This window comes from Erythranthe guttata, chromosome 13 (assembly GCF_056151865.1).
Source record: "Erythranthe guttata isolate IM_541 chromosome 13, IM_541, whole genome shotgun sequence".
NCBI classification, from domain to species: domain Eukaryota; kingdom Viridiplantae; phylum Streptophyta; class Magnoliopsida; order Lamiales; family Phrymaceae; genus Erythranthe; species Erythranthe guttata.
In genome coordinates this window covers 16,563,870-16,589,364 of record NC_142545.1, presented here as the reverse complement: position 1 = coordinate 16,589,364, position 25,495 = coordinate 16,563,870, and the positions used below count along the sequence as shown (strand labels likewise).

Here is a 25,495-nt window from a genome sequence, read left to right as displayed (position 1 = left end):
CCGGGGGTAGATCTGATTTTTCCCGGAAGCTGTTTTCTCCTGATTTTTAGGTTTTTCCCACAGACGGCGCCACTTGATTTGGTCCGTGGGGCTCTTCCTCGCGTCTTCTAAGCTCTCTGTCGGATTCCGGTAGAAAGAAGACCTGCAACGCCGGGAGGTGTTCCCGGCGGGAAAGCTCCGACGATCAAGTCAGTATGATTTCAAAGCGAGTTTTTTGGAAGTACGTAAAAGTATGTGAAAAAATGTATATTATGCCTGTGGAAAAACGCAATATCATTCCCTATTTATAAATGAGGAAACCTTGGCCTCCAAGGTTTCCTTTTTAGGGTTTTTTCCTTCCCTCAAGCCATTGTGTGTATTGGGCCTTTTATAACCCTGGGCTCGATTTACCACGAGCCGATACTGGGCCTGCGAGCTGAAGTTCCGCAGTTCGTCGTTGAGGTCGTACGACCTAATGGTCTTTTTATATCATTGGGCCGAATTGCCATGGGCCTTTTGTCGTGGGCCTAATTCGTATTGGATCTTTCCAGAATGGCCCGTATCACAGAGAAGTACAAAACATCCAGTAAGAAGTGCTGAATAGCATGGCTGCAAATGGAAACACCCCGTTGGAGATCGGTACGCGTGGAACCGTAGGATCACTGGTGAAGAAAGAGATCGAGTACTTTAGAGAATTCGAAGTCGAACGTGTTGAGAGTAGTCGAACGAGTTCCGAAAGAAGCTTCGATGAAATTGCTTCGAGAGGAGGACGACGCAAATCATGGCCGACTAGTTTCTTCAGGTTTTCGTTAAAGGCTTTTTGGAGAAGAAAGAAGATAAGGAATAGCGGGGTTTGCTCTGTGGTTGACGTTAACCACCACGAGATGAATGAAGATGAAATTCCTGGATTCAGATATCAAAATCTTAGAGCTCATTCATTCCGAGAGATTTAATTTGATGTTGAATTATATTTCGTCCGTTTTTCTTACGAACATATGGGATTTTCTTTTATCTTTTGAGGGACGGAATTTTACGAAGAGGGGTAAGATATCATGTCTTTTTTGGCAACTTTGGCAAGTGTTGTAATTTTTCGGTAAAAAACATTCAACTCTACACCGAAAGCAGAAAAAGTACTGAGTACTTCATGGGGTGGCCGTAATTTACTCGATTTATTTTGCCCTGTTTTTTCTTTTTACATTTTGACATCAAGAAGTAGTGAGTACTTTTTTTAAATAATAAAACATATGTTGTTAAACTTGAGCCATAATTAGAAAAAAGTATGCCACCTAATGCACTCCAAAAAAGGAAAGTAAAGGCAGATCCATGCAATAAACAAAACAATTTATAAGTTTCAGCATTGCAAATCCAGACAGGCATCAACTTTTGGACATATGCACTTTAATCTCAGTGTTTAATTTCATAAACAACACTTCTATTATTTGGGAGCTCACATTTTACTTCAGAAGAATCTGGAAAATTCACACATATTTCGGATAATTTCCGGCAAACTAAAGCAGATCCAATGGTAGGAGAAAAGGTTGTAATGATGGTGGCAATGGAGAAATCCTCTTACAATCCCAGAGAAGATTTCAGAGAGCCAATGGAGCAGATTATCGTGTCGAACAAAATCGAGGAGCCAAAGGATTTGCGTCGACTCTTGAATTATTACATCACGGCCATGAACTCTAACGAGTTCCGATGCATTATACTCGAGGTATTCCACCAAGTATGTACCGATTTATTTTTACATTTTTAAACATATTATAAACACTCCATTCATATAATGTCTGAATATATTTAAAACTTCATGGAATCAACAAATAAATAACACAACTGTAGCAAGAATGGATCGAAAAAAAAAATCTTATGGAAAAACATGGATGAGTAATAATAATATGTCTAGGGGGTCAAAAGGGGGCTGCCTTCTTTGATGAGGACGAATATACCCCCGCCATCTTCTCTGGAAATACGAAGCTCTTCATCGAGGTACGTTGTAAGGAGCCACGATTCTGCGTCTTTATGCGAGATGGAGAACTTCAATGGTGGTTGGCTGGAAATGGTGGTGGCTACAGAGGAAGCTGTTTCTTGAACAGAAGTGAACAATTCTTTGAATGGTGTAAGATCGATATTCTGTCCGAATAACTCCACGTTTTCGGGAAGTACAACCGAATATATCAACTGTGGTGTTCCTATAATACCCTCTTCAATCTTAATCTGCAATTTCACAACCAATTATGAATATATATATACACTAGTTTTCAAGAATGAGTGCAAATTAAATGATGTATATATATATATATACCTGCACGCGTTTGGGAGTTCGAACTTCGAATTTGGAGTTGGTGCTAATGGCAGTGGTTGAAAGTGGTCCGGAGAAGAGTACCGAACTTTGGACGGTGAAACTTTCGGAGTCGATCGTCTGCGAAATCTCTTCGACCTTAACCAATGGCAGAGCTCCAACCGTGGTTGACAGAGAAAACAAATTCACATGTGATGTGTAACTGCAGTTTTCCCTCATAGCAAAGAGGAACACAAATTAAATAACCAACCAATGCGATTATAGCATCTTAGAAACCACGCTTTTACAGAGCATTTAAATTATGATTTAACGATTTCAAGTTGGGGGAAAAAAAAGACGAAAATGACCTTTAGAATTGGAAGAGGGAAACTTACACAAGGATCCATTTGCCGTTGAGCAAGGTGAGAGCCTCAGTCGGAGCCGGAGTCGGGTTCTTGCACTCCAATTGGGTGATCAGCTCCAGAATCTCCGCCCTAGTTTCGCTGCTGGCGAACAGCCCCCTGGTGGTGCCGTACAATGAATCCAACAGCTGCTTCTTCAGCACATCAATTTCGGTCAGCTTCTTCGCCGGCGGCGGCGGCGGCTCAATCAGAACCGCGACTCCTGCCAGATCGGTCTCGTAGGACTCGTCTTCTCCCCCCGCCGCGCGAGCGGTGAAAACCTGCTTCGCCGCCTCCGCAGATCTTCTTACGGAAATGGCGGGAAAATTGATGCCGTTAACGAGGTTAACGGCGTTTCTAGGGATCAATTTGGAGTGGCGGTGGGAGCGGGTTTGGAGAGATTTACAGGGGAACTGACTGATGGAAGGGATGGAAGCCATTTTTTTAGTTGAGAGGAAACAAATCTTTTGTTTTTGGTGTGTTTATTTTACTCTGTGAATTCCTAATTCGAATGTACTGTATGCAACTCTGTTTTCTTCCTCTACTTATAATACAACAAAATGAAATGAAATAATTGACTGTTGAGGTATATATTTATTATAAACATTTAATTATGATTTTAAATCAATTTAAATAAAAAAAAATTATTATACGAAAGAATATATAAATTAAACATTAGATGTTCTTCACAACTTCGCCCCATTCCATTTTTAGGTTTGGAATTCTTTTTGTGGGGGAAGTGTTAGAGAGGTTAGAGAGAGAAAGGCTTTAATTACACTTTTTGCATGTTTCGTACTTTTCAACCCAAAATAAAATAACATTGCATGTGATTGTGTTGTGAGGCGAAGTTAGGCCGGGTCAATTTCTAAATTGTAATAAAACTTTATGTGACAAAATAATTCGAAAACGAAAAAAAATATTTTTCGAACAAGTTTTTCAGCCGAATTTTACGGAACTCTTAGATTTTTTTAATTAAATGGTATTGGAATTAGTTTTACGATTTCAAAAAAAAAATTCATTATTTTTCGAAAGTGCTAATTTCGATGTAATTGATTCGATTTTCCTCGAAATATTACACGATTTATTTCCAAATCTCGAAATCCCCTTTGTGTATACTCGCGGCCCCCACCCCAATTACCCCCCACCTACCAACGGCCAACCCACATTTAAACCAATTTATCATAAGAAAAGGGAAAGAAGAAATTAAAAGCCAAAAAATTATTAATTTTTTTTATTTTATTTAATTTTTGCACAATGCCATCTGCAAATTAAATTTGTAGAGTGGCAGCATTTGGGCCTTTAAGCCCTTAGTTAAAACTACTACAACTTTAATCATTTAGCCCACCTCTTGTGGGCTTAGAGCCCGAAAGGCCCTTTAAGATATTTTTTTTATATACAACTATGATTGGTATTTGATTGTGTCACGCCAAATATGGAATTTAAAACATAAATCGAAAACGAGTACAAAATAATATAAAATTGTTGTAGTTGTTAAAGATTAATCAACCCCATTGGTCAACAAAGTACAAATACATTATTAACCACGAAATAATAATTAAAAAATTTAGATAAAAATACATTAGGTGCACTACATTCTTTGAAGTTTTGTCTTGCGTACAATTCTGAATTATTCTGCTCCTCTCTCTGTATACATTCTTTTATGCCTGATTTTTTCTGAAATATTTTAGTATATAGTAGCAATTATCTTATTCGCGACTAACAGGAAATTAGATTATTTATTATTTAATAAAAAAAAAAAGGAAAAGGCCTAGGAAGAAATAGACAAATACAAGTACATATTTCCAGTCAGTCCGGCTAGTGTTTGATTAAGGGGGCAACTATTTTGAATACTAATTTTTGCTTAGTTGAATACTACCTAGTTGAAAACCACAATTGAGTACATATTTATAAGTTTTTTCTTACTTTAAAACCAAAATAAAAAGAAAATTACAAAAACACCCTTTCATACAAAATATCAATTATATCAAATTTTATTAGAAATTACCTATTCAAAAACCAAATAAAAAAAAAAAGAAAAAAACCCTTTGTTGTTAAAAAAAAAAACCTCCACCATTTCTTCTCCTCTCCAACCCTGACCGCCGCCGCCGCCGCCGCCGCCGAACGCCACCGTACGTGCTCGTAACTGCCGCGACAACCCAATTAAACCCTATCTTTTTCATCTTCTTAAATCCTCCAAAACATCTCCAAATTCAAAAAATCAAAACCTCACAAAACTTATAAAATGGAGTTATAAGACAATAATATGGTAGTATATGTGGAAAGAGAAGCCATTAAGGTAAGTATCGATGTCTTTTTTGAGCTTCGAAGTCGATTTTGAAGTTTTTTTTTTGAAACCCGTCGGCAATTTTCGACACATACAGGTCGATTTTTGGTCAATTTTCGACACCAACGTGTCGAAAAAGAAAAAAAAAAAAAAAAAAAAAAAACCAAATTTCGACACCTACCTGTCGAAATTTGGACAATTTTCGACAGGTAGGTGTCGAAAAACACTATTGGTAAAAAAAAAAAAAAAAAAAAAAAAAAAAAAAATTTTTTTTTTTTTTTTTTTTACCAACAGTATTTTTTCGACACATACCTGTCGAAATTTGGACAATTTTCGACAGGTAGGTGTCGAAATTTGGTTTTTTTTTTTTTTTTTCTTTTTCGACACGTTGGTGTCGAAAATTGACCAAAAAATCGACCTGTATGTGTCGAAAATTGCCGACGGGTTTCAAAAAAAAAAAACTTCAAAATCGACTTCGAAGCTCAAAAAAGACATCGATACTTACCTTAATGTGTTCTCCTTTCATATATACTACCATATTATTGTCTTATAACTCAATTTTATACGTTTTGTGAGGTTTTAATTTCTTTAGTTTTGATATTTTTTAGAAGGGTTTGTTGTGAGATTTTTTAGAAGGGTTTGTTGTGAGGAAGATTTTTTAGAAGGGTTTTTGGGGAGGGAGAAGAAGGAGGTGGAGAAGGAGGGAAATGGTTTTTTGAGTTTTTGATTATTTGGTATTTAAGAAAGAAAAATAGTATTTGTAATATTTTTTTAGTTTTAATTTCATTAAGTATTAAAGTAATTTACAATTAATTATTTATTTTTTATTTTTTTGGTATTCAAGTAAGCAAAAGTTGGGATTTGAAATAGTGATCCCCTTTGATTAAATGTCTGAAAGAAAAAGGCAACTGCCACATGGGGCAAAAGGCATCGATGGACGTGTCTACTACTAGCAAGGCTTTTGACTTAGTTTATGGCCGGCGACATTTGCAAGAATTATTAACACTAATATATATTATTATACATTAAACTATTAATTACTCACTAATCACTCATCTTTGTTCTTGTTGTATCAACTAAGTAAATTATTAACAAGAAAAGACTCAATCCCGCCCAAAAGACCCCACCATTTTATTCTCTCTTTACTATTTTTTTTGATTTCCCTCTCTCTTTCAATTTGTTTCTATTTTGTCGTTTGTTTCCTTTCCTCATCAAATTTCCAGCATCGAGAAATATTCCCTCTCTTTGTCTCCGACTGGGAGCAGCTGGCTACGAGATGATTAATTAAAGAAACGCTCTTTTTTAATTTGTTGGTTTAATTTCCAGAAAACCCGCTTTCTCTTTGGACCACCTTCACCATTAATTAATTAATAGCTTGTGTGTGTGTAATTGAATCACAGAGACGGTGGTGGTGGCGTTAATGGCGGCCAGCTGCTCTCACTCTTGAAATTTACAAGACAGAATCTTGATTACTATTCACGTGATTTGTTCTCAGTATGTATTATAATTTTCCTTCACCACTTTCTTCTGTATGCATTTATTATTATTATTATGTATCTTTATATCAGTAATATATATATATATATATATATATATATATATATATATATATATATATATATATATATATATATATATATATATATATATATATATATATATATGCATATGTGTATGTATAAATTTGCTGGTTTACGTGTTTATCTTTGTCTCTTTGATTGTGCTAACTGTAATGGAACAAATAGGTGAGCTACTGGGTTTAGGGTTACAGGCGAGGGTAGAATTGGAAAGAGGAGCAAGAACAGTGGTGGAGCTCTTGAGAGAAAGCATGGACGGCGAGGATCGTACGGTGAGAAGGCCGAGCCTGAAAGAGCGGCTGGGATTGAAGGCATTCAGCTGTTGCGGATCGACGTGGGGACTGGGGCCCACCACCATAAGCGTGAGGGATGATGACGAAGAAGAAGATGGTACTGCTGACACGATGAGTCCAGAAACTGACGTGGTCAACGTTGACCAAAATCCGACGGAAATCGGGGCATCTCCGCCGTGCGTGTTTCAATCACCGGCGACGACCGGGATGAACCTAGCGGCGGCGCTGGCCGCGGAGAGGCAGATGAGGGCGGCGCTGGATTCCGACAACGGAGGCGCCAGTCTCAGCCCGAGTCCTCCGCGGCACAACCGCGTCGTTTCTGTAACGGCGCCGGGGACGCCGTCGAGGGTGTCGCTGATGAGGCTGCTGGAGGAAACGGACGGCTACGATTTGGAGATGAAGAGAGAGGTAGATGGGGAGGGGGGGTGCGATTCAGTGTGCTGCGTGTGCATGGGAAGGAAAAGGGGTGCAGCGTTCATACCGTGTGGGCACACTTTTTGCAGGGTGTGTTCGAGGGAGCTGTGGTTGAACCGAGGGTCTTGTCCCCTCTGCAACCGTTCGATTCTCGAGATTCTCGACATATACTGAAAAATTAAAATTAAATTAAATTTGTTGCTAAAAAAAATCGATTGAAGGTCCAACCATTGTTGCGGTGTGTACACATGTTTTTTGAGAAGACTCTTCTACCACTTGAAAAATGATTGCAATCAAAATTACACTACTTTTATTCTCCTAACCTTGCAATTAAAAAGTAAGTAATTTAAATATTGTCACAAGGCAAAGTTATTTGATTAAAGTTAGATAGCCATTGAATATGATTATTATATAGGCACATAGGATATCATTTCAATCATTAGCAACAAAAATAAAATAGGATTAGGCACACCTATACCTAATGATTTGATTCAATTATTCAAATTGAAACTTGAAATATAGTTGAAAACTTCCCATTTCTTAGTATCCTTCTAATTTCAAAGGAATCTATTACGAGAAACTTGTAAGTTTATACAACTACACATCAGTGAAATCATTTTCCGTAACGGATGACCTAGCGGTTGAAGCAAGTCAATCTGCGTCAATTCATTCAGGTTCGAAATTTCTACCAATGATAGTTTGTTGAAACTTGTCACACATAGTTAGCCCAGTGTGATTTACATCTTTTCGTATGATGTGCAAACTATTATACGAGATTGTAGGTTTACCCGTGCAAAATCAATGAAATCATTATATACTAATCAAAAGCAAATCAAAGGGACAAATAGAGGCTTCACTAATTGGAAAAAAAACTAATAATGGTCAAACTTATTTTGACATGCTTTCTCAAAAAAAAAAAACCCATATTTTAACAGGCTTCATATTTCTGTAGTTAGCTCAATATGCACGTAGCCCAACATCATCCATAATGAGATGGGTATTTTTCTCTTGAGCCCAAAGTATATAAATAAGTAACAAAATCGTGAGGCTGGCTTATGGGCCTATGGCCTCAATTATTTGAAACGCCAGAAGCAAATTTAGTGAAAATTTAGAAAATTGTAAATATTTTTTAAAATATATTTATAAATATATCATGGAAATTTATCTTGTGTTACGTATTTTGACATTAAAGGGTGTTTGTAATTACTGCGTAGTCTAAATATTCATTTGAATTTTCAAAAACTAAGTGAAGATTATTATAATTAGAGCAAGATGATCAAATATTGTTGAAGGAAGGGTAAACTAGTAATTAAACAGGAATATGGATGTAAGTAACCGTATTAATTAGAGTAGAGCAGCCGTCAAGATCTACGAATGCGATCCAACGACCAATATTGACCAGACAAAACGAAATAATATCTAGGTAGCTAGTTTTAATCCTGTACAATATTTACCTTCTTATAAAGAAAAAAGGAAACACATGCAATAAGTGGGAAAATGACAACTCCTTGATGAACATATATAAAAATAGATCAAGTGGGTCTTCCTCTTCAATTTTCGCTGTGATCATCAACATGCATTATATATATATATATATATATATATATATATATATATATATATATATATATATGTGTGTGTGTGTGTGTGTGTGTGTTTTATTTTTCGTGTGACGGTGAAAAAAGAAAGAAAAAAAAAAGATCATTAAGAAAAAATAATGCAGAAAATTAAGCAGCTATTTCAATTGAGTAGCACTTCTAGTTATACACGTATCTGCTTTTAGGGGGTTGTTCACTTTTGAGAATTGATGGATGAATATTGCCAAATTGCAAATAAAATTTGTTCTCTTAAGAATCTATTTATCTATATATATATATATATATATATATTTGAGTGGATTTGAATAGTTATAACAATGGTTAGCTAAAGAAAGAAATCACGCATTGCAATCCCAAGAAATATTTTTTTATTTCATGTCCGAAGCAAAATGGTATCTTATTCAGAGCTGAGAATTCGGGGACCGTAGGCGAGATTTGAATACAAGCTCAAAACGAAACGAAACAAAACCCCACCCAATGCAGCCTCCCCTCGGAACCGGCCTGATCTTATTAGTATGTTATTTTACTTTTTTACCACCAACCGGCAACCATTGATTTGAGATTTTTAGGAGCTTTAATTTAAACCACATTATAGAATCCGACTAGTATAATGTGATGCGAGAAAATAAATTTGTCGTAATCCGTATGTCGAAATTTGGATTTGGTCTTGGGTTCTATGAATTTCTATATGTATGTATACGAGTTTCGTCTTCATTTTTAGATGTGGTCTCCATTTTTGTGAAAGATGCCAATCTTGAACTACAAGCATAATGCATAGGCTCCACCTTCATAAAGACAACCCAACCCTATCAACAATTAAATTCATCATCTCCAAAATAATTTTATATACGTATCTCATACTGCTAAAATTCGAGGGATCACTTCGATCCACTACGGATTAATTAGCCAAATAATTCAGCATTTGCTTTAAGGTTTAATTTTAGGAATTAAAAAAAAAAAAGCTGTTTCGAGGGTGGGTAGTTTAATTTAAATTTTTTCGTTTATTTCAAATGCGGTGACAATTTATATAAAAATTCTCGAAGAAAAAAACATTCGGGGGTCAAAGACAACGATGAAGGATGAATTAGAATCGAATTCGAAAAAAGTTGTTATCGATCACTTATTTTGTATTTTACGAGAATGCCACGGCTGGACCACTGAGTTTTATTGAGAGATCGGAATCATGAGGCCAAGAATAAATGAGTGATTCGACACTCCACCATGGCCACTTTCTTTGAACTCAAAAAAGCACATGCTTTGTTTTAATTCAATTTAATTTAATTTAATTTCTACGTTACGATCAACATATATACACAAAATCAAATAAAACTCCACCACACTTTCTCAATCATATGATCTCAAGACACAACCATTTCAGGCAATAATCTAGTGTTTAAGGAAAAAAACGTTCGCTCGCATGTGGTTGGTCAAGAACGACTCGAAACTCCACTAAATCTCGTACAACCACAAAAAAAAAAAAGGAAAAAAAAGGCGGGTTCTTGATAGAGCTAGGTTATGTACACATGAAATGAATTGGGGGATGTTTGAAAAATTGGAAAAAAAAGTGTGTGGATTGTGGATTGATTGATTAAGAAAAACACAAGAAAGGCAAAAGTTGTTATCTACTAAAGGAAAAAGCGTGTTTTGCAAATGCAACTATAAATCATATGGTATAGGCGTGCTGCTACGTAGTATACATGCTTTGCCCATGTCTAGATACAGTGTGTCCCATATGGTGGGAACTCACCATTAAAGAGGATTCACCGTAGCAACAAAATATCAGTATCATATTCCCACTCTAATAAATTCGGATAATTATTTTTTATTTTATTATTATTTTTATTTATTTAAATAAAAAGAAAAAGTAAAAAATTGGGGATTATTGAAGCTAACTATTAGTCTGTTTGATGTTGATATATGTGGGATGTGTCTTTGTTTAAATGGGTCCATAACTGTGGCCACTGGCAGTTGTGATCAATTATTTCCTCTGTTTATTTTATTTATTTATTGTTATTATTATTTTTATTTATTTTTGTATTTTTTCAAATAAATGACTGACAGATTGATGAACAAAGTGTATTAGGTGCAAATGTGATAATAATGTAATGGATTAAGGTGGGAGTATATTTTATTGGATGGAAAAGAATTTTATCCAGTTTCGCTTAAACCAGTAATCTTTTAGTAAGTTGCAAATTAGGATTAGAGGTTAGAAAAATTCATGTTTAAAAATATTACAGTATTAATAGGAATTTACCTAAATCTTTTATTTATTTATTTTTAATATTTAACAAGCAGACCTTTTATTTTATTTGGCAAAGTTGTAGGCAAATTTGCTCATTTAAAATGTGGCCGAAATTTGAAAATATTAATTTGAAATATATTGGGAAGTTTCTGGTTCTTAATGTTTTGTTGGCTTTTACGTTGAAATGGTCTGAATAGTAACAAATTCCTACTTGCCCCTCTCAGAAAGAAGATAAAATAACAATGGCTTAATTCCAATTTGTACCCTTGAAATATAATATTTTGGCATTTTGCACCTTTGAAACAAATTAATAGTACTTTGTACTCTCGAAACACAATGAATCATTCACAATGCACCCTGATTTGAATATATAAAGTTCATTCGAAGTGCATTATGCGTGATTTATTATGTTTTAAGGATGCTAAGTGCTATTAATTTTTTTCGAGGGTGTAAAGTGCTATTAATTCTTTTTTAGGGTGCAAAATGTCAAATTAAGACCTATGTTTCAAGAATTCAAAGTGGGCTTACGCCAATAATAATTAAACTAATTCATTTACTAATAAACAAATGGAATAATTACAGACGACAATATCACAATACAACTTGCATCAGAAATTCAATATTAATAGTGAAAACTCAATTAGAAAAATCCCAAAAATTATCAATCGTTTCTTTAATAAGGTGAGGAGCCAATTGCCGACATTAATTACTTTTGTAAGCAATTTGCAAAATGAGTGATTATTGTGTCTAAATACGTATTAATTAGCCACCACCACATAAGCCTTAAACTCGAAATGTGCACGCTTTCTAATCCTAATTATTGAGCTACAAAGCAAGTTAAAAAAGCAAAAAGAATTTATATAATAATAGTAAAAAAGTTATGAATTTAATTAGTGGGATGAAAATTCTATGCAAGTTTGTCCCGACCAAGTATATCATTGTCCTTACTTTCTCTAATTTTTTGTTTCAATTTATTTTATATTTTCCTCCTAATACAAATCTCGAATGATCCGAATTAATTCGTTGTCCCTTGCCAATTATCGTTTTCGCTTAATGCACACGGTTGAAATTTAACTAGTGTCAGTGGAGAAGTTAGTGTAGTGCCATGGTCCTCCCTCGAATTTTAATTTACCTAGTGCACAAATGTAGCTGTCGGTTCCTCATTACCAATAAAAACGAGAGGAGGTTTAATATCACATGACATTTAATTGCATTATTGTCCATAATATGTAAAAACCCCAATTGTAAAACTAATATATAGATTCAAATATAAATTAGAAACTCTTGCACATTCCAAAAGAAGCTATCTAAAGAAATTTAAAAGCACTTTGACTTGAAAATTTAAATGAAGTTTTGAGTGAAAATTATGGAACAGATGAAGTAATTAAATTTTTTTTTTTTTGAAAAAATGTGATATTTCATGCAAAATTAGGCGCGTGCATGGAAAAAAAAGGAAAAAAATGAAAAATGGGAAAGGTGTATTGGCAGGTAGTCAGAAATTAGGCGAAGAAAAGTAGGAAGCAAGTAGAAGGAAGAGCCATCACTGGTCAAGATGGGATGGGGCCTACCCCACCACCAAACAGAAGAGAGATTGGATCAAATTTATCAATATATTCCAATCTGGGCTTCAGCCTTATTTTTTCATATATACAAATTTTGTAGGGGTCCATAAGATGTGACTGACATACATCCTCCACGACTCTTGTTCCCACTCACATTTGGATTTCCCTACAACTCTTTATTTTAATTCTATTTCACGCTAAATTACAGACCGCCCGCTGAAGTAAGGTTAAATTATGAAAAAAATCCTTTAACTTTCAGTAATGAACCATCCATATGTTCAACTATGAATCTTCTTACAGGATCACCCTTATGGCATTAAATTCAACATAATATTATAAATTCCGTGAAATGTTATCTAGTTTGTACTCGTTTTTGAGCAAAAACACAGTGTACGATACAACACAATCTGAAATATACAAGTCAAGAGACACATTTTATGATCATTTTTTTTCAAAATGTGGAGCTCAAATGGTGTAAAATAGTTACAAACTAGGGAATATTCAACATAATGTAGAAAATGCCACTAAATTTAACACCATAAAGATGAAAGTGTAAGAAAATTCATAATTAAGGGGTGTGATTTTAATTATCCAAACATAAATACTTTTTTTTTTATTTTTTTTTAATTTGATCTTATTTAAGGGATGACAGTAATTGACCATATTATTAATTTATTCTTTATATATTAGGTTTGCGCAATAAATGATAAGTCATGTTTTTATTTTATTTTTTTATCTTTTTTTTTGGGCTTTTTTTTTTGTTGAAATATCCTTTTAACTTGATGTCTTTAATTACCTATTTTTATTTTTTTTGTAATTAGTGTAGCATAGTGTATTCGTGACTTGCATCTCGAAAATGAAATGAAAGATAGCTAATGCATCGAATTGAAATTGGATACACGTAGTTTGTTTTTAAAATAATGTACAGTGAAAAACATGGTATAATTAGATTATTCAACAATATTTGATGAAACTTAAAACAATAGTTAAACATTTCAATTAGCATGCGTGCGCGCCTAAATCAATAATAATAATGTGGTCTAAATTGTTAACTGCACTTCGGATAAACATTATATTCAAATAATTCACGTCCAAATTAAAAAAAAAAAAAGAAAACCGGACACTTACACCCTTATAAATAGTCCTCCAATTGGACCCTCATACTCACACAAGTAACTACTTCTTCAAGCTTAATACTAATACATACAACTCAGAAAAAAAAAACACACACACAGTGTGAGAGAAAATGGCAACCTTTCCAGTTGTTAACATGGAGAAACTCAACGGCGACGAAAGGTCTGCTACAATGGAGTTGATCGAAGATGCCTGCGCTAACTGGGGTTTCTTTGAGGTATATATTTATACACACACATAATTCATACTGATTTTTTTCTTTTTTTTATTTTTTTTGTAATTTTGTGTGTGTGTGTGTGTGTAGCTGGTGAACCATGGAATATCTCCGGAGTTTATGGACAGGGTGGAGAAGCTGACGAAGGAGCACTACAGAAAATCCATGGAAGCTCGTTTCAAGGAAATGGTGGCGAGCAAAGGACTCGACGCCGTCCAATCGGAGATCGAGGATTTGGATTGGGAGAGCACCTTCTTCCTCCGCCATCTCCCCATCTCCAATATCTCTGAAGTCCCCGATCTCGAAGACGAATACAGGTTCTCTCTCTCTCTAGGATCTCTCTCTATTTCTCTCTCTAGGATTTTTCTCTCTTTCTCTCTCTAGGATATATCTCTAACTAATTAATAATTAATGAGGACTCATGGATCATGATGTGCAGGAAGGTGATGAAGGAATTTGCGGGGAAGTTGGAGGTACTGGCGGAGAAGCTTCTGGATTTGCTGTGCGAGAATCTCGGACTGGAGAAAGGTTACCTGAAGAAGGCCTTCTATGGCTCAAAGGGCCCCACTTTCGGCACTAAGGTCAGCAACTACCCGCCGTGCCCCAAGCCGGACCTCATCAAGGGCCTCCGTGCCCACACCGACGCCGGCGGCATAATCCTCCTCTTCCAGGACGACAAAGTCAGCGGCCTTCAGCTCCTCAAGGACGGCGATTGGGTCGACGTGCCGCCCATGCGCCACTCCATCGTCATCAACATCGGCGACCAACTTGAGGTAATTACTTATAAATCATTACTCCTAGTGGAGTTCAATTTTGCATTCAACACCCCAGTGTTTTAAGTATTACTAAAATTTCCCCTTTAATTCTATTTTTAGTAGCAAATAACCTATAAATGCATTATTTAGGGTGTTTTTCACTAAAAAAAGGTATTCTATGGGTTTTATGCAAATATTTATAATACATATTTAATTAACAGTTCGATGCAACAATGTTGAATGGGATATAATTCCAATTATAATACTTAGATTAAGCTATTTATTTTTCTTGGTTTTAAATTAACTGATTGTTTTGATTTTTCCTTTGACAATTTTGCTCCTATTACTTCAATACCTAACAATAAATTCCAACTACAACACATACATAGATATATCTTTTTATTTTTCTTACTTCAAATTAACTGCTTACTTTGAATTTTCATTTTGACAATTTTGCACCTACTACTACTACTACTACTACTACTACTACTACTACTACTACTACTACTATTTCAAAATTCAAACATTAATTAATTCTCACAAACAGAGCAACCAGAGAAAATCAGTTGGAAGAGTATTTCAGTCATATTATTTATTTATTTATTTTCCCTAAATATACATTTTAATTGGAAGTGGAAATTGAGGTAATAATTATAAACCAAGATTTGATCTTATTTTTATTTGAATGTGAAGGTGATAACAAACGGAAGGTACAAGAGTGTGATGCACCGAGTGATTGCGCAGACGGACGGGGCAAGAATGTCACTAGCGTCTTTCTACAATCCGGGAAGCGATGCTGTGATATATCCGGCACCGGCTTTGGTTGAGAACAAGGAGAGCAAAGATTTGTACCCGAAGTTCATATTCGAAGACTACATGAAGCTGTACGCCGGAGTGAAATTCCAGGCCAAGGAGCCGAGATTCGAAGCCTTTAAGAACTTGGAAACCCCTGCTAATTTGGGACCAATTGCAACTGCTTGAGTCATATATATTCTTAGAGTGAATTTCATGAGTCGTAATTAATTATGTGTTTAGTGTTAACTTTTTTATTTCAAGTCTCTATGTCCAATGTCCAATGTCATGTCACATTTGTGTGTGTGTGTGTGTGTGTGTGTGTTAATTATGTGTGTTAATTAAATTTGAATAATTAAGATTTTGTGTGGTATTGTTTGTTGGTAGATCATTAATTAGTGTGTCCTTTGTATTGGGGTTTGAAAGCTTAAGAGGATTTATGTGGTGTTAATTGACCCAAATATTTAATGTACTAATAAAGTGTTGTTTTATCCCTTAACTCCCATTTTATTTACTGTAGCTTAATACTCTTCTTTTTGAGAAATTACATTCAGCCCCTACAATTTTTTTAAATTTCTTACATCCACCCCCTACAAAGGGTGTTAATTTAAGAAACCTATAAACTTCACGGGGTGAATGTAATTATGAAAAAATGAGAGGGGCCTGTTGTAATTTACCCAACAAGTTATGATCATTGATCAGGTATATTATTTTGGGCTATTATATTACATTATACAGAAAATGGGCCAGAAAAATGTGGGCCGTAAAATAAAAATTTGGGCCTAGTCTTTTTTACAAAATGAATTAGCCGGTTCAGATACTTTTACCAGAATGCCCATACCAAAATATAAACTTCATTTAATTGTCAAAAAATAAATAAATATAAACTTCATTTACATATAACCAAGTCTCCGAACTTCATTAGATGATGAAATTAACTTAATTCTTAAAATTAAGTAATTATTGAAATTAGTATAAGGAATTAATATTCCATCCAATACAATCTCACATTCTTCTATGTGTGATTTGGATTTTGAATAAACTCTGAGTAAATTTAAAATAAATAACAAGCATAAAAGGAAGGTAATTGTTTTAGGGGTATTATAGTAAATAGCACGATTAGGGTTTTTCCCCAATCTGCAGCCAGCTCTATATAATGCCCAAAATTGCTTTAAATCAAGCCACTCAGCTCTACAGCAGAGCGCCGAAAATCAACACTCTCAGCTCTCATTTGAGTATTCAAAATCCAGCATTTTTTTTTTGTGTGTTTTGCATAAATAAGTTTCTGTTAAATGTTAATTCATCTTCAATCAATGTATGAAATATCCTCGGCCCGTAATAAATGAATGGGACGGTGACTCAATCCCGTCTCGTCTGAGGGCGAGAGGTATAGCGATGCTGGCGAGATATCGTTTCAGTCGTCATTTTTCTCCATTGGCGATCTGATTGTTGCTCCTCCACATTTTCTTCTTCTTAAATCTTCTCTAAAGATAATTTACCTATTTAATTGTTTATATATTCTTTAATAATAGAATGATAATTAAAAAAAATGTTGTCTTTTTGGATGCGAAATCGTTAATTGAATAATTCGTTTCGTTTTTATTTTTATACTTTTAATTTATTTTTAAACAAATATTTCCAAGGAAAGATTTCTACATTTTTCCTTTTCTGGCATATCGATTTTACTATGATGAAACTGCAATTTAAAAAATTATTTGCTTGTTTTTGTATGATATATTTACATGTCCTTAATAAGTCAGTGATCAGGTCAATGATGCAAAGTATTCCCTATTGCATAAGTTTGTGCTGACTAAGATTTATGATATGTTACTCTTTAATTGTTTGCAATTAAATTGCAAATGATAAATAGTTTATTTACATTTTCAAAACTAAATTTATTTTTTAAAGTGCATAAACATAATATAAATGAATTGAAAAATGATTAATATTCAACTGTACACGAATAATGTTGAGTGATAACTATTAATACGTGTTAATGCATATATTGAATTAAGCCTAAAATTTATTAATTCTGGTATATAACTTTAGAAAATTATTTAAAATAAGAAAGAGTAGCTGGTTGGATTTCACTCTAAATTTTTCTATGTACCTTTCAGACAATGAATTTGTTGACCCTTTTAGTTGATCCATTGAGAACAATGCTAAAATCAAATAAAACCATTGCTAATATAAAATAACTAGCAATGTTTCAATAAATTCATTGAGAAATTAATAAGCTATGTAACAATATGTTTTCCTATATAGCAAGTTTATAGTCTGGCATAGCAAGAGCCTTTTAATTTTATGAATAAGAATCTGTTGAAGGCAACTGCTTGATGCTTGAAACGTCGAACAGCTCGACAAACCTTTGGTCCGAAACTCTAGCCTTATCAGCTGCAAACCTCACGTACTCGTCAAAAATCGAAGACAAACACCAATTTTGCCATTTCCTAAAGCATCCCACAAGACAACCAGTCCGGTGCTATATCAACAAAGATACATATATACACATGTTAGACTGAGAAATCAAGAAGTGATCCTAACTAGTTCTAAGGGAAGGAATGTACAAGTACCTTTCCTCGTTTGCAGTGAATAAGGAGCGGATGATTTCGTTCATCTGCGCACCAAAAAAAAAAAAAGATTGAAAATAAAACTACATACAGATCGAAAGAAGATTCAGAACCTATATACACATCAAAGGAGAATAAGTAGAGAGACATACCTAATACTGCTTCGAGTGCACGGTGAATTATAGCATCTGGGATATTTACAAATGGCTCCTGCATTACAGTTCAAATGACGATCCATATCAAATGAGATAGCCTTGATATTTCCCGAGAATTCACGTAGTTATCTTAACTTCATAGAAAATATCTTAATAAACATACGAAGGTCACGACACTTTTTTACAACCTCTGATAAACATCATAAACACCTTATGTTCTATTTTCTTAGTGTTCTAGGTTTACAATTACTACGAATACCTCAACGATCAGCCGTACTTGAACAATATTACGGAATTAGCAGACCGCTAATACTACGCAATTCATAGTATGCTTGTAATAGAGTTGAAATGCCAAGAAACACGAAACTTAAGGGCAGAATGTTTAACTGTCCAGAACGGTTACAATGTACGATCAATATATATACTAAATTCTATTTTCTGCACATGAAGTTTATCCTCCCAATTCATCGAAAGCCCCATCACGTAACAAAACTGAGAATATTCATATCCACATCATTATCGTGAACAAGCGAACATGCATTTGTTGAAATAAAACGTAAACGAGAGAGTGGCACCCCTAAAACACGATTTAACCATTCATAGGCCATATGCAGTGGATATTTATCATGTATTTACTTATATATTCTAATAATGTACCATCTGGAAATTGCACTACTTGAATCATTTCTCAATAAACCAACCATAACTAATATAGTTGGTATTTGGCATTAACGATTAGGGTCAAGTTCTAACATTTGATCCCCTCCCCTACTTTTCCATCTGTTACAAGATTAAAATGTAAAATACATAAATCACAAAAGCTTAAAATTACCTTGGATCCTTCCAACCCAAACTGAAAGAGACGAATGCCGTTCGCATTGAGAAACTCGATATTCGAGGCTGGATAAGGCTCTGGACACAAGTATCTGCAATTGCATCAGTTTATATCGATCATTTACTTGCCAGTATCAATAATGCATTAGCAAAATTGCTTCGAATTTGAAGCAATAAATATGGACGGATGAAAAATAAAAAAAGAGATGAAAAGGTTTTCGAATTGAAACCATACATGATTGATCGGAGGCCTAGGGTTTTTAAGAAGGGGAAATTAGGGGTGTCGGGGAATCCGGACCGGAATATTCCGTAATCGACCATGGAGAAATTGAGCGGCGGCACAAACTGATGCTCTTCTCCGTTGACGGGGTCCGCAGGAGATTTTCCCGGCGACATATCGGCGACAGCGGAGGTGAGAGGCGTCCGTAGGGTTTCGAAACACATCGGAAGCCGGCAATTGTGGATGCTCATATCATTTGCGCATGCCGAGAACGCGGAGAATCCGAAATGGCGGGTAAATGTATATATTGTGTATCTATAGGAGTCGAATCGAATATATATATATATTTTTTTTTGGATCAGAGAGGATTTAGGATTTGACGGAGGGTTTGATTCTTCGGAATCTTGAAAGATCCTATCGCCAATAGAGAGAGAAAGGGTGATGCGGATTTTTGAAGAGTTCTGTTGGTTGATGAATGATGACTATATTATATTGTATACGTATTTATTAACAATCCCTAAATTAAAATATGAGTGAGTATATTTTATTATAATAGTGTAAGGTCTATTTTGGAGGACTAAATCTAAATAATCAATAGTCGTGTAATTTGACTAGGCCAAGGGCGGCCTGAATATTGCAGATGCACTTTTAGTCATATGGTTTGTGTGATTTCATATTCATACATTATTTGAATTGATTTCATATTTCAAATACTCGTAGGTGATCAAGTCCCCTTCGTTTGCTTGATGACATCAGGATGACGTCAGCTTGATTCTTCTTGCATCAATTTCCAATTTCACCAGAATCTCGATTATATGTTAACAAGCCTCAGCTTGCCTAAAACCCCAACCCGAGGTCATACCATAGCACCCTAGGGCTTTACCTTGCTCATTGTGCGACGTAAGAGTGAAAGGAGTTTCTCTCATTGCGAGGGTTTCAAATGCCCTTTTAATAGAACAAAGCTTCTATCTTTAGGTTATTCCTTACTGAACTTTTATGTGCAATTGATCTTAGTTACTTGAGCGAGGCTCGTATGCGCGTGATAGTGCATATAAATCGGCTTTGTAGATTATTCGAATTGCTTGTTCATCTATACAATAAAATCCACTCTTTCTGAACAAACAGTATAACAGAGGCAGAAACAAATTCAATTCATGTTCTCTCTCTCACACACACACCTACTATATTACAAAGTCCTGAAGACAACTAACACATCTGCACATACAAAGTTCTCCAAAAACAGAGAACTATAAATCTCCAAACAGAATGATTTTTACCTAAGAAAAAAAAAGAGAGAAATAATGATAACCATCACTTAGCAAAGAAGAAAGAAACTTGTTCTTAACTCTGCTCTTTTAATGTGGATATAATCCTATATTTTTGTTTTCTTCGTATATTTCCAAATATAAAGGGTTGTAAGAAAGAATCAAGGGGCAAGTACAAGGACTTTAATCGTCCCTTGACTGTTTGCAGTTAGCATAGTCGGGCTCTCACTTTTCCAACACACAGCGCTGATGAAGTATGATCCCGTGTCTTCCTCACCTTCATCCACATCCGAGCTGAATTTATGCCATGCTGCAGGCTTAGAAATCGCCTGCAAATAAATGAAAAATAAATGAAAATTTCCCATACTTATTAACAACGAAAGATCTACGTAGGAGCTGGTCAAGAGATACAAGAACGCATGTATACCTTGTGATAAACGTATACTTCATTTGTTTCACTGCCACATGCTATGTACTCACTGTTTACTGTTAGACCCACAAAATTCTTCTCATTCGTATGGCCCCTAAACGTGCGTAGCTGAAAAGATTATCATAAGAACAAAACACAAAACCAATTTCAATGTTACTATTTTGTTGAATTAAATGATGCAATAGAGAATTATAAAAAAAACATAGCCAAAGAAAATCGAAACCTACGGGAACATTTTCCTTAACATCCCATAGGCGCAATGTGTTGTCTGTAGATGCAGAAGCAAGCTCATTGCTGGACAGAAATTTCACATATGAAACAGCTTTCCTATGCCCACTGAATACATACAATGGCTGGTTGGTTTTTCTCAGGTCATAGTAATGAATATGATGATCGGCCGAACCCACCTGCAATAACACGAGTGTGCAATCTCATAAACTTGATCTACGTGGTTTGCATGTTAAAAAGAAAGAAACACACAATAAGCAACGAGCATATACCGCTACATGAATGCTGGATCCAGGGTTATATTTGACCGAACATATATTGGCTTTCATGTCAATGTTGAGGACACTTGCCTCCTGTTTCGTACACCATACTTTGACCTGTAGGATTTTTTAACTAGGTCAACATTTCACGATTATTTTGGAAATCAAATATATCATAATTAACCATGTCTCTTCAAACTACCTTGCAATCATCACTTCCGGATATAAGCATAGAAGGTTCCGTACGTGAAAAATCAACACTCCATGCACGTTTTTCATGCTCCTCGTATTCCATCACGCTCTAGGGATTCATACAATATAGTTCGAGAAGAAGTTCAAATCAGCATTGACTTTAGTCTACAAGACTAAACATGTAGAAACTGATTAATTGAATAGAATAACTACACTACCTGTCGAGTAGTCACATCCCAAACAGTTACAATGCCTTCATAGTCACTGCTGGCAATCTGATTTTTGGCGTACTTATTCCAGCTTAAACAGCTTAGTTTTGATCTCGTTGACATTTCTGCTACAGGACATTGTACATCGGCTGGTTCATTAACCACCTGCAGAGCAATTTCCATAAATCAATTCGAAGGTGACACCAAAAGGACTACGTGTATACCAAAGCATCTGAGCAGCCTAAATATTGTATGAAGCAAACAATTCTAGATAAAATCTAATTCTACAAATATCACTTCAGCAAAGAATTATCGAATGGAGGTCCAACTCATGTCCATAAATACATAATTTCGGCATCCAGTACAAGACAAGAGCCATTCTCAAGAACTTACTGATGAAAACTCAAAAATCTTGATACGCCGAGACACTCCAGCTGTAGCAAACAATTCATCATCTCGGTCGAATTCTATGCTGCAAAAGAGGACTTATTCAGACAAAAATCACACAAAGGATTCCATGAATAAATGGCATATGCAGCAAAACCACTTACCTCGATACAATATTAGCCGAGTGAAATAGATCTCCATGTCTAAGCTCAGCCACAACCCGGAATCGACTAATAAACCAACGAACCTCAGTTAGAGAGTGAGTGGGCACTTGGCGTTACAATGAGAAAAACTTGGAAATTTTTGGGAAGGAATACCTGTATCTTGTGAATGTTGATAGTACAGACTGAAAATCCTCAAGCCCTTCAGAGTAACCTTCTCTATTTAATAAACCATGCGAATCACGTTCTCTCTGTTCCGGCGTATGTCTCGCCCAATATCGTCGTTTTTGCAAGTAACAGTCTTGTAGGTCGTTGAACTGTCACAATCGACATGGTGAAAGAATAACAGTCAATATAACACTATCAAACCATGTTGACATTTCCCATGATGAATTTTAACTTAATTTACAATAGCTGAGACGATGTCTCCACAGCAATAAAACAGCACAAGCTGGCGAGTTGATTTTGGATGTTGAAAGCCAACTAAAATTTCAGATTCAGGAGGTTGAAGGATTGCTGACCTGTGCATGAACACGTCTCTTTCTTACTAAAGCCAGTCCGGATTGAGTAAGATTTTGGTTGTCTGACCCACTAAGACTATCTTTTCGTATTAAATGACTCGCAGATGATCTTGCTTCGTTGTTTCTGTTTTTCTGACCGCCTGAACTCATGTGGCCCAGGCCTGGCAAAATAGCAGTTCTAGAAACGGTGCCGCCACTATGTTCATCAACTAATGATGGTGGCCACACTGATTTTGAAGCGGGGTCATCACCAAGCATTCTCAGTTTTGCAGAGTATCTATCCCTTCTCCGAAACAACTCTATTCGACGTCTCTCTACAGCATATATATCTTCTTTTATGTACTGAAGGTCGGATTGTATCTGCAAGAAAACTGGCATGAAAAAAACTAAAAACAGGTGAACAATTTTTTGTCTTTTTTTTTTTTTTTATGTTGAGTGTAGAATAATGACTCGTCATCATGCAGCCCGAAAGAAGAAAACAAAATTCTTGACGGGTCTCACAATGATGAATCATCACATACAGAAACGCCGATTTATACAAAGACCAAGAAATTTATTATTGTGCAGCGCAAGACACCATGCAAAAAAATCAAGTACAACTACCTCATTGAGCTCATCAAGTTTTTTCTTTCTAAGACAATGCAAAAAATCATGCATAATTTGTAGATTTGTCTCAGCTTCTTCTTGCTCCATTTTTCTTTTCTTCTCTGAGAGAAGAGATAATAGGCTCTCAAGCTCCTTAACCGATCCTTCACACCCCTGTCAAAATATCATATCAGTCAATCTACAGAAAAATATGCATCAAGTAGATGAACAGTAAACGACAGAAGTAAAGAATGTTTTAATCATTGGCTGACAACCAGAGAATGAGTAACAACTGGAAACACAATCTTTATTCGAAACAGAGTACTGATGATTGAAATATAGATGCCACTATTATAACTCATCACCGTTTCCCGTAATTGTTAATTACCTTCTGATAAAACAAAAGATAAAATGTTACTATCAGCAAACAACTGACCTGTTCCAACGCGAGACGAAGTTGTTCCAAAGGTGTGGCAGCTTTCGCTATTTGATGTTCAGAATTCTTCATCAGTAACTACAAGTCAAAGCACACATAAGCTCAGTGTCGGTTGGTTTCAAACATACCACATCATATGATCAATGCAAGAATGGTCAATAATATCCACTAAAAAGTCCCTAATTACAAAATGAGTTTCTTATGTTATTGCATCACTGAAAGTTCAACTTCTACGCACTCAATCATTTATATGTTTCCTTCAGCAGAAGGGGTAATCATAAATTTTTTAGGTCAGTTTGATACACAACATCACAGCGTTACCATAATCATAGCCGAGTTTACAATAAAAAAAAAAAAAAAAAAAACAATAGTCTAAAAAGTATCTTCAATTTTAAAATTACAGACAAAATTACACAAATGCAGCCTCCGAAATCACCAAATTACCAAGAGAATATAATGTGAAAAAACAAACGAATTAACAACATTTTTCTAGTAAAACGAAAAGGAAGCAGCAAAAGCAAAACCTTGTTGAGGAGGAAATTAGGGTAGAGATGGTTGGCGGTGAGGAAATGAGAGCAACAAGGGCAATCACTCTTGTTCTGAAGATGAGTCACAATACACATGTAGCAAAAACTATGCCCACACGCCGTCAAAAACGCATCCTTAATGGTTTGCATGCATATAGGGCAGAGGATATCTTTATCCACCTCCTGCTCCATCTCCGACGCATCGAGCGACTGCGGCAGGGGAATCGCCGGCGGAGGCGGAGCCGGCGCCGCTTCGGCGGCGGAATCCGCCGACTCGGACTTCGCCACCGTGGGCACCATAGCTCCGATTGAAGTGGTCCCGCCTCCCATTTGCTTTAAATCTGCGAGAAGGGGGCGATTTCTGGTATCGGTAGGGCTGTATTTATGTATGCAATGGGTGTGTGTATGTACAGAGATATTTTTCCAATGATCGAAGCAAAAGGGAGGAGGCGGTTACTTTGTGAGTGTGGGTTTGTTGAGAGAGAAGGAGAGGAGAGAGAGATTATATGGGTAAGAAAGAACCACGTTAGGCGGGTGTTTTCCTTTTTTCTCATTCACAATCGACAAACCAAATATTAAAAATTAAAAAATTAAAAATCAAAATATGCGTGAAGTTGTGCGCTTTTACAGTATTTTCTATTCTTTCTCAATATTTTATTAATTTTTCTGTTATAATAAAATTTCAAATAATTCATGCGATTAACGTAACTGAAAATGAATTTTCTGAATTTCTTTATATTTTATCGGTGCATCACCTCCGTTGATTAGCATGCCTTCTTTTTATACATCCGATGAATGTTATAGTGGGTAGATTTTTTATTGGATGTATTTCGTCCGATGCAGCATAGTATAAGGCCACCTATTATAAGCCTTTCAAATTGAATATATTTATTATTTAGACCAAATTATTGTGGGTTGCGTTGTACAAATCACATTATTGTGGTGTGATGTCTTGGGTTCAATCTTATGTGTAGTGTTGTTTATAAGGAGCT

At 35.4% G+C, this 25,495-nt stretch overlaps 6 protein-coding genes and 1 non-coding gene across 9 annotated transcripts; 4 read left to right on the top strand and 3 right to left on the bottom strand.

Annotated features, from left to right (window-relative positions):
* The first annotated feature begins 584 nt into the window (after nt 1-584).
* On the top strand, nt 585-932 carry LOC105968327 (uncharacterized). Its single transcript, XM_012992957.1, has one exon. It carries the CDS (start codon nt 585-587, stop codon nt 930-932), a length of 348 nt encoding a protein of 115 aa, XP_012848411.1.
* Nucleotides 933-1,754: 822 nt separating this feature from the next.
* LOC105968788 (light-induced protein, chloroplastic) lies at nt 1,755-3,337 on the bottom strand. Its single transcript, XM_012993456.2, has 3 exons — nt 2,653-3,337; nt 2,282-2,480; nt 1,755-2,193 (listed from the first exon to the last, which is right to left on the bottom strand). The coding sequence occupies exons 1-3, from the start codon at nt 3,096-3,098 to the stop codon at nt 1,879-1,881; spliced, it is 960 nt and encodes a 319-aa protein (XP_012848910.2). The 5' UTR covers nt 3,099-3,337; the 3' UTR covers nt 1,755-1,878.
* Nucleotides 3,338-6,061: 2,724 nt separating this feature from the next.
* Nucleotides 6,062-7,548, top strand: LOC105968470 (uncharacterized). Of its 2 annotated transcripts, XM_012993105.2 has the most exons (2): nt 6,062-6,436; nt 6,688-7,548. In XM_012993105.2, the coding sequence occupies exon 2, from the start codon at nt 6,771-6,773 to the stop codon at nt 7,398-7,400; it is 630 nt and encodes a 209-aa protein (XP_012848559.2). In that variant the 5' UTR covers nt 6,062-6,436; nt 6,688-6,770; the 3' UTR covers nt 7,401-7,548. The 2 variants fall into 2 exon arrangements, with proteins under 2 accessions (XP_012848559.2, XP_012848558.2); XM_012993104.2 differs by lacking the exon at nt 6,062-6,436 and having other exon boundaries at nt 6,675-7,548.
* Nucleotides 7,549-13,336: 5,788 nt separating this feature from the next.
* On the top strand, nt 13,337-16,022 carry EFE (ethylene-forming enzyme). The gene is made up of 4 exons (XM_012993436.2): nt 13,337-13,979; nt 14,067-14,293; nt 14,416-14,749; nt 15,425-16,022. The coding sequence occupies exons 1-4, from the start codon at nt 13,875-13,877 to the stop codon at nt 15,710-15,712; spliced, it is 954 nt and encodes a 317-aa protein (XP_012848890.2). The 5' UTR covers nt 13,337-13,874; the 3' UTR covers nt 15,713-16,022.
* Nucleotides 16,023-16,859: 837 nt separating this feature from the next.
* Nucleotides 16,860-16,986, top strand: LOC148766051 (small nucleolar RNA snoR111). Its single transcript, XR_016029462.1, has one exon. It is a non-coding gene; the product is annotated as a small nucleolar RNA snoR111 (small nucleolar RNA).
* Nucleotides 16,987-17,673: 687 nt separating this feature from the next.
* LOC105968517 (inositol diphosphatase DSP1) lies at nt 17,674-19,769 on the bottom strand. The gene is made up of 5 exons (XM_012993150.2): nt 19,318-19,769; nt 19,081-19,174; nt 18,246-18,303; nt 18,097-18,140; nt 17,674-18,005 (listed from the first exon to the last, which is right to left on the bottom strand). The coding sequence occupies exons 1-5, from the start codon at nt 19,551-19,553 to the stop codon at nt 17,826-17,828; spliced, it is 612 nt and encodes a 203-aa protein (XP_012848604.2). The 5' UTR covers nt 19,554-19,769; the 3' UTR covers nt 17,674-17,825.
* A 624-nt stretch (nt 19,770-20,393) lies between these two features.
* Nucleotides 20,394-25,039, bottom strand: LOC105968904 (E3 ubiquitin-protein ligase COP1). Of its 2 annotated transcripts, none has more exons than XM_012993598.2 (13): nt 24,501-25,039; nt 23,977-24,054; nt 23,559-23,714; nt 22,956-23,315; nt 22,591-22,751; nt 22,438-22,503; nt 22,280-22,358; nt 21,896-22,051; nt 21,688-21,786; nt 21,498-21,602; nt 21,225-21,404; nt 20,995-21,105; nt 20,394-20,896 (listed from the first exon to the last, which is right to left on the bottom strand). In XM_012993598.2, the coding sequence occupies exons 1-13, from the start codon at nt 24,831-24,833 to the stop codon at nt 20,729-20,731; spliced, it is 2,052 nt and encodes a 683-aa protein (XP_012849052.2). In that variant the 5' UTR covers nt 24,834-25,039; the 3' UTR covers nt 20,394-20,728. The 2 variants fall into 2 exon arrangements, with proteins under 2 accessions (XP_012849052.2, XP_012849051.2); XM_012993597.2 differs by having other exon boundaries at nt 23,556-23,714; nt 24,501-25,015.
* Nucleotides 25,040-25,495: the final 456 nt, after the last annotated feature.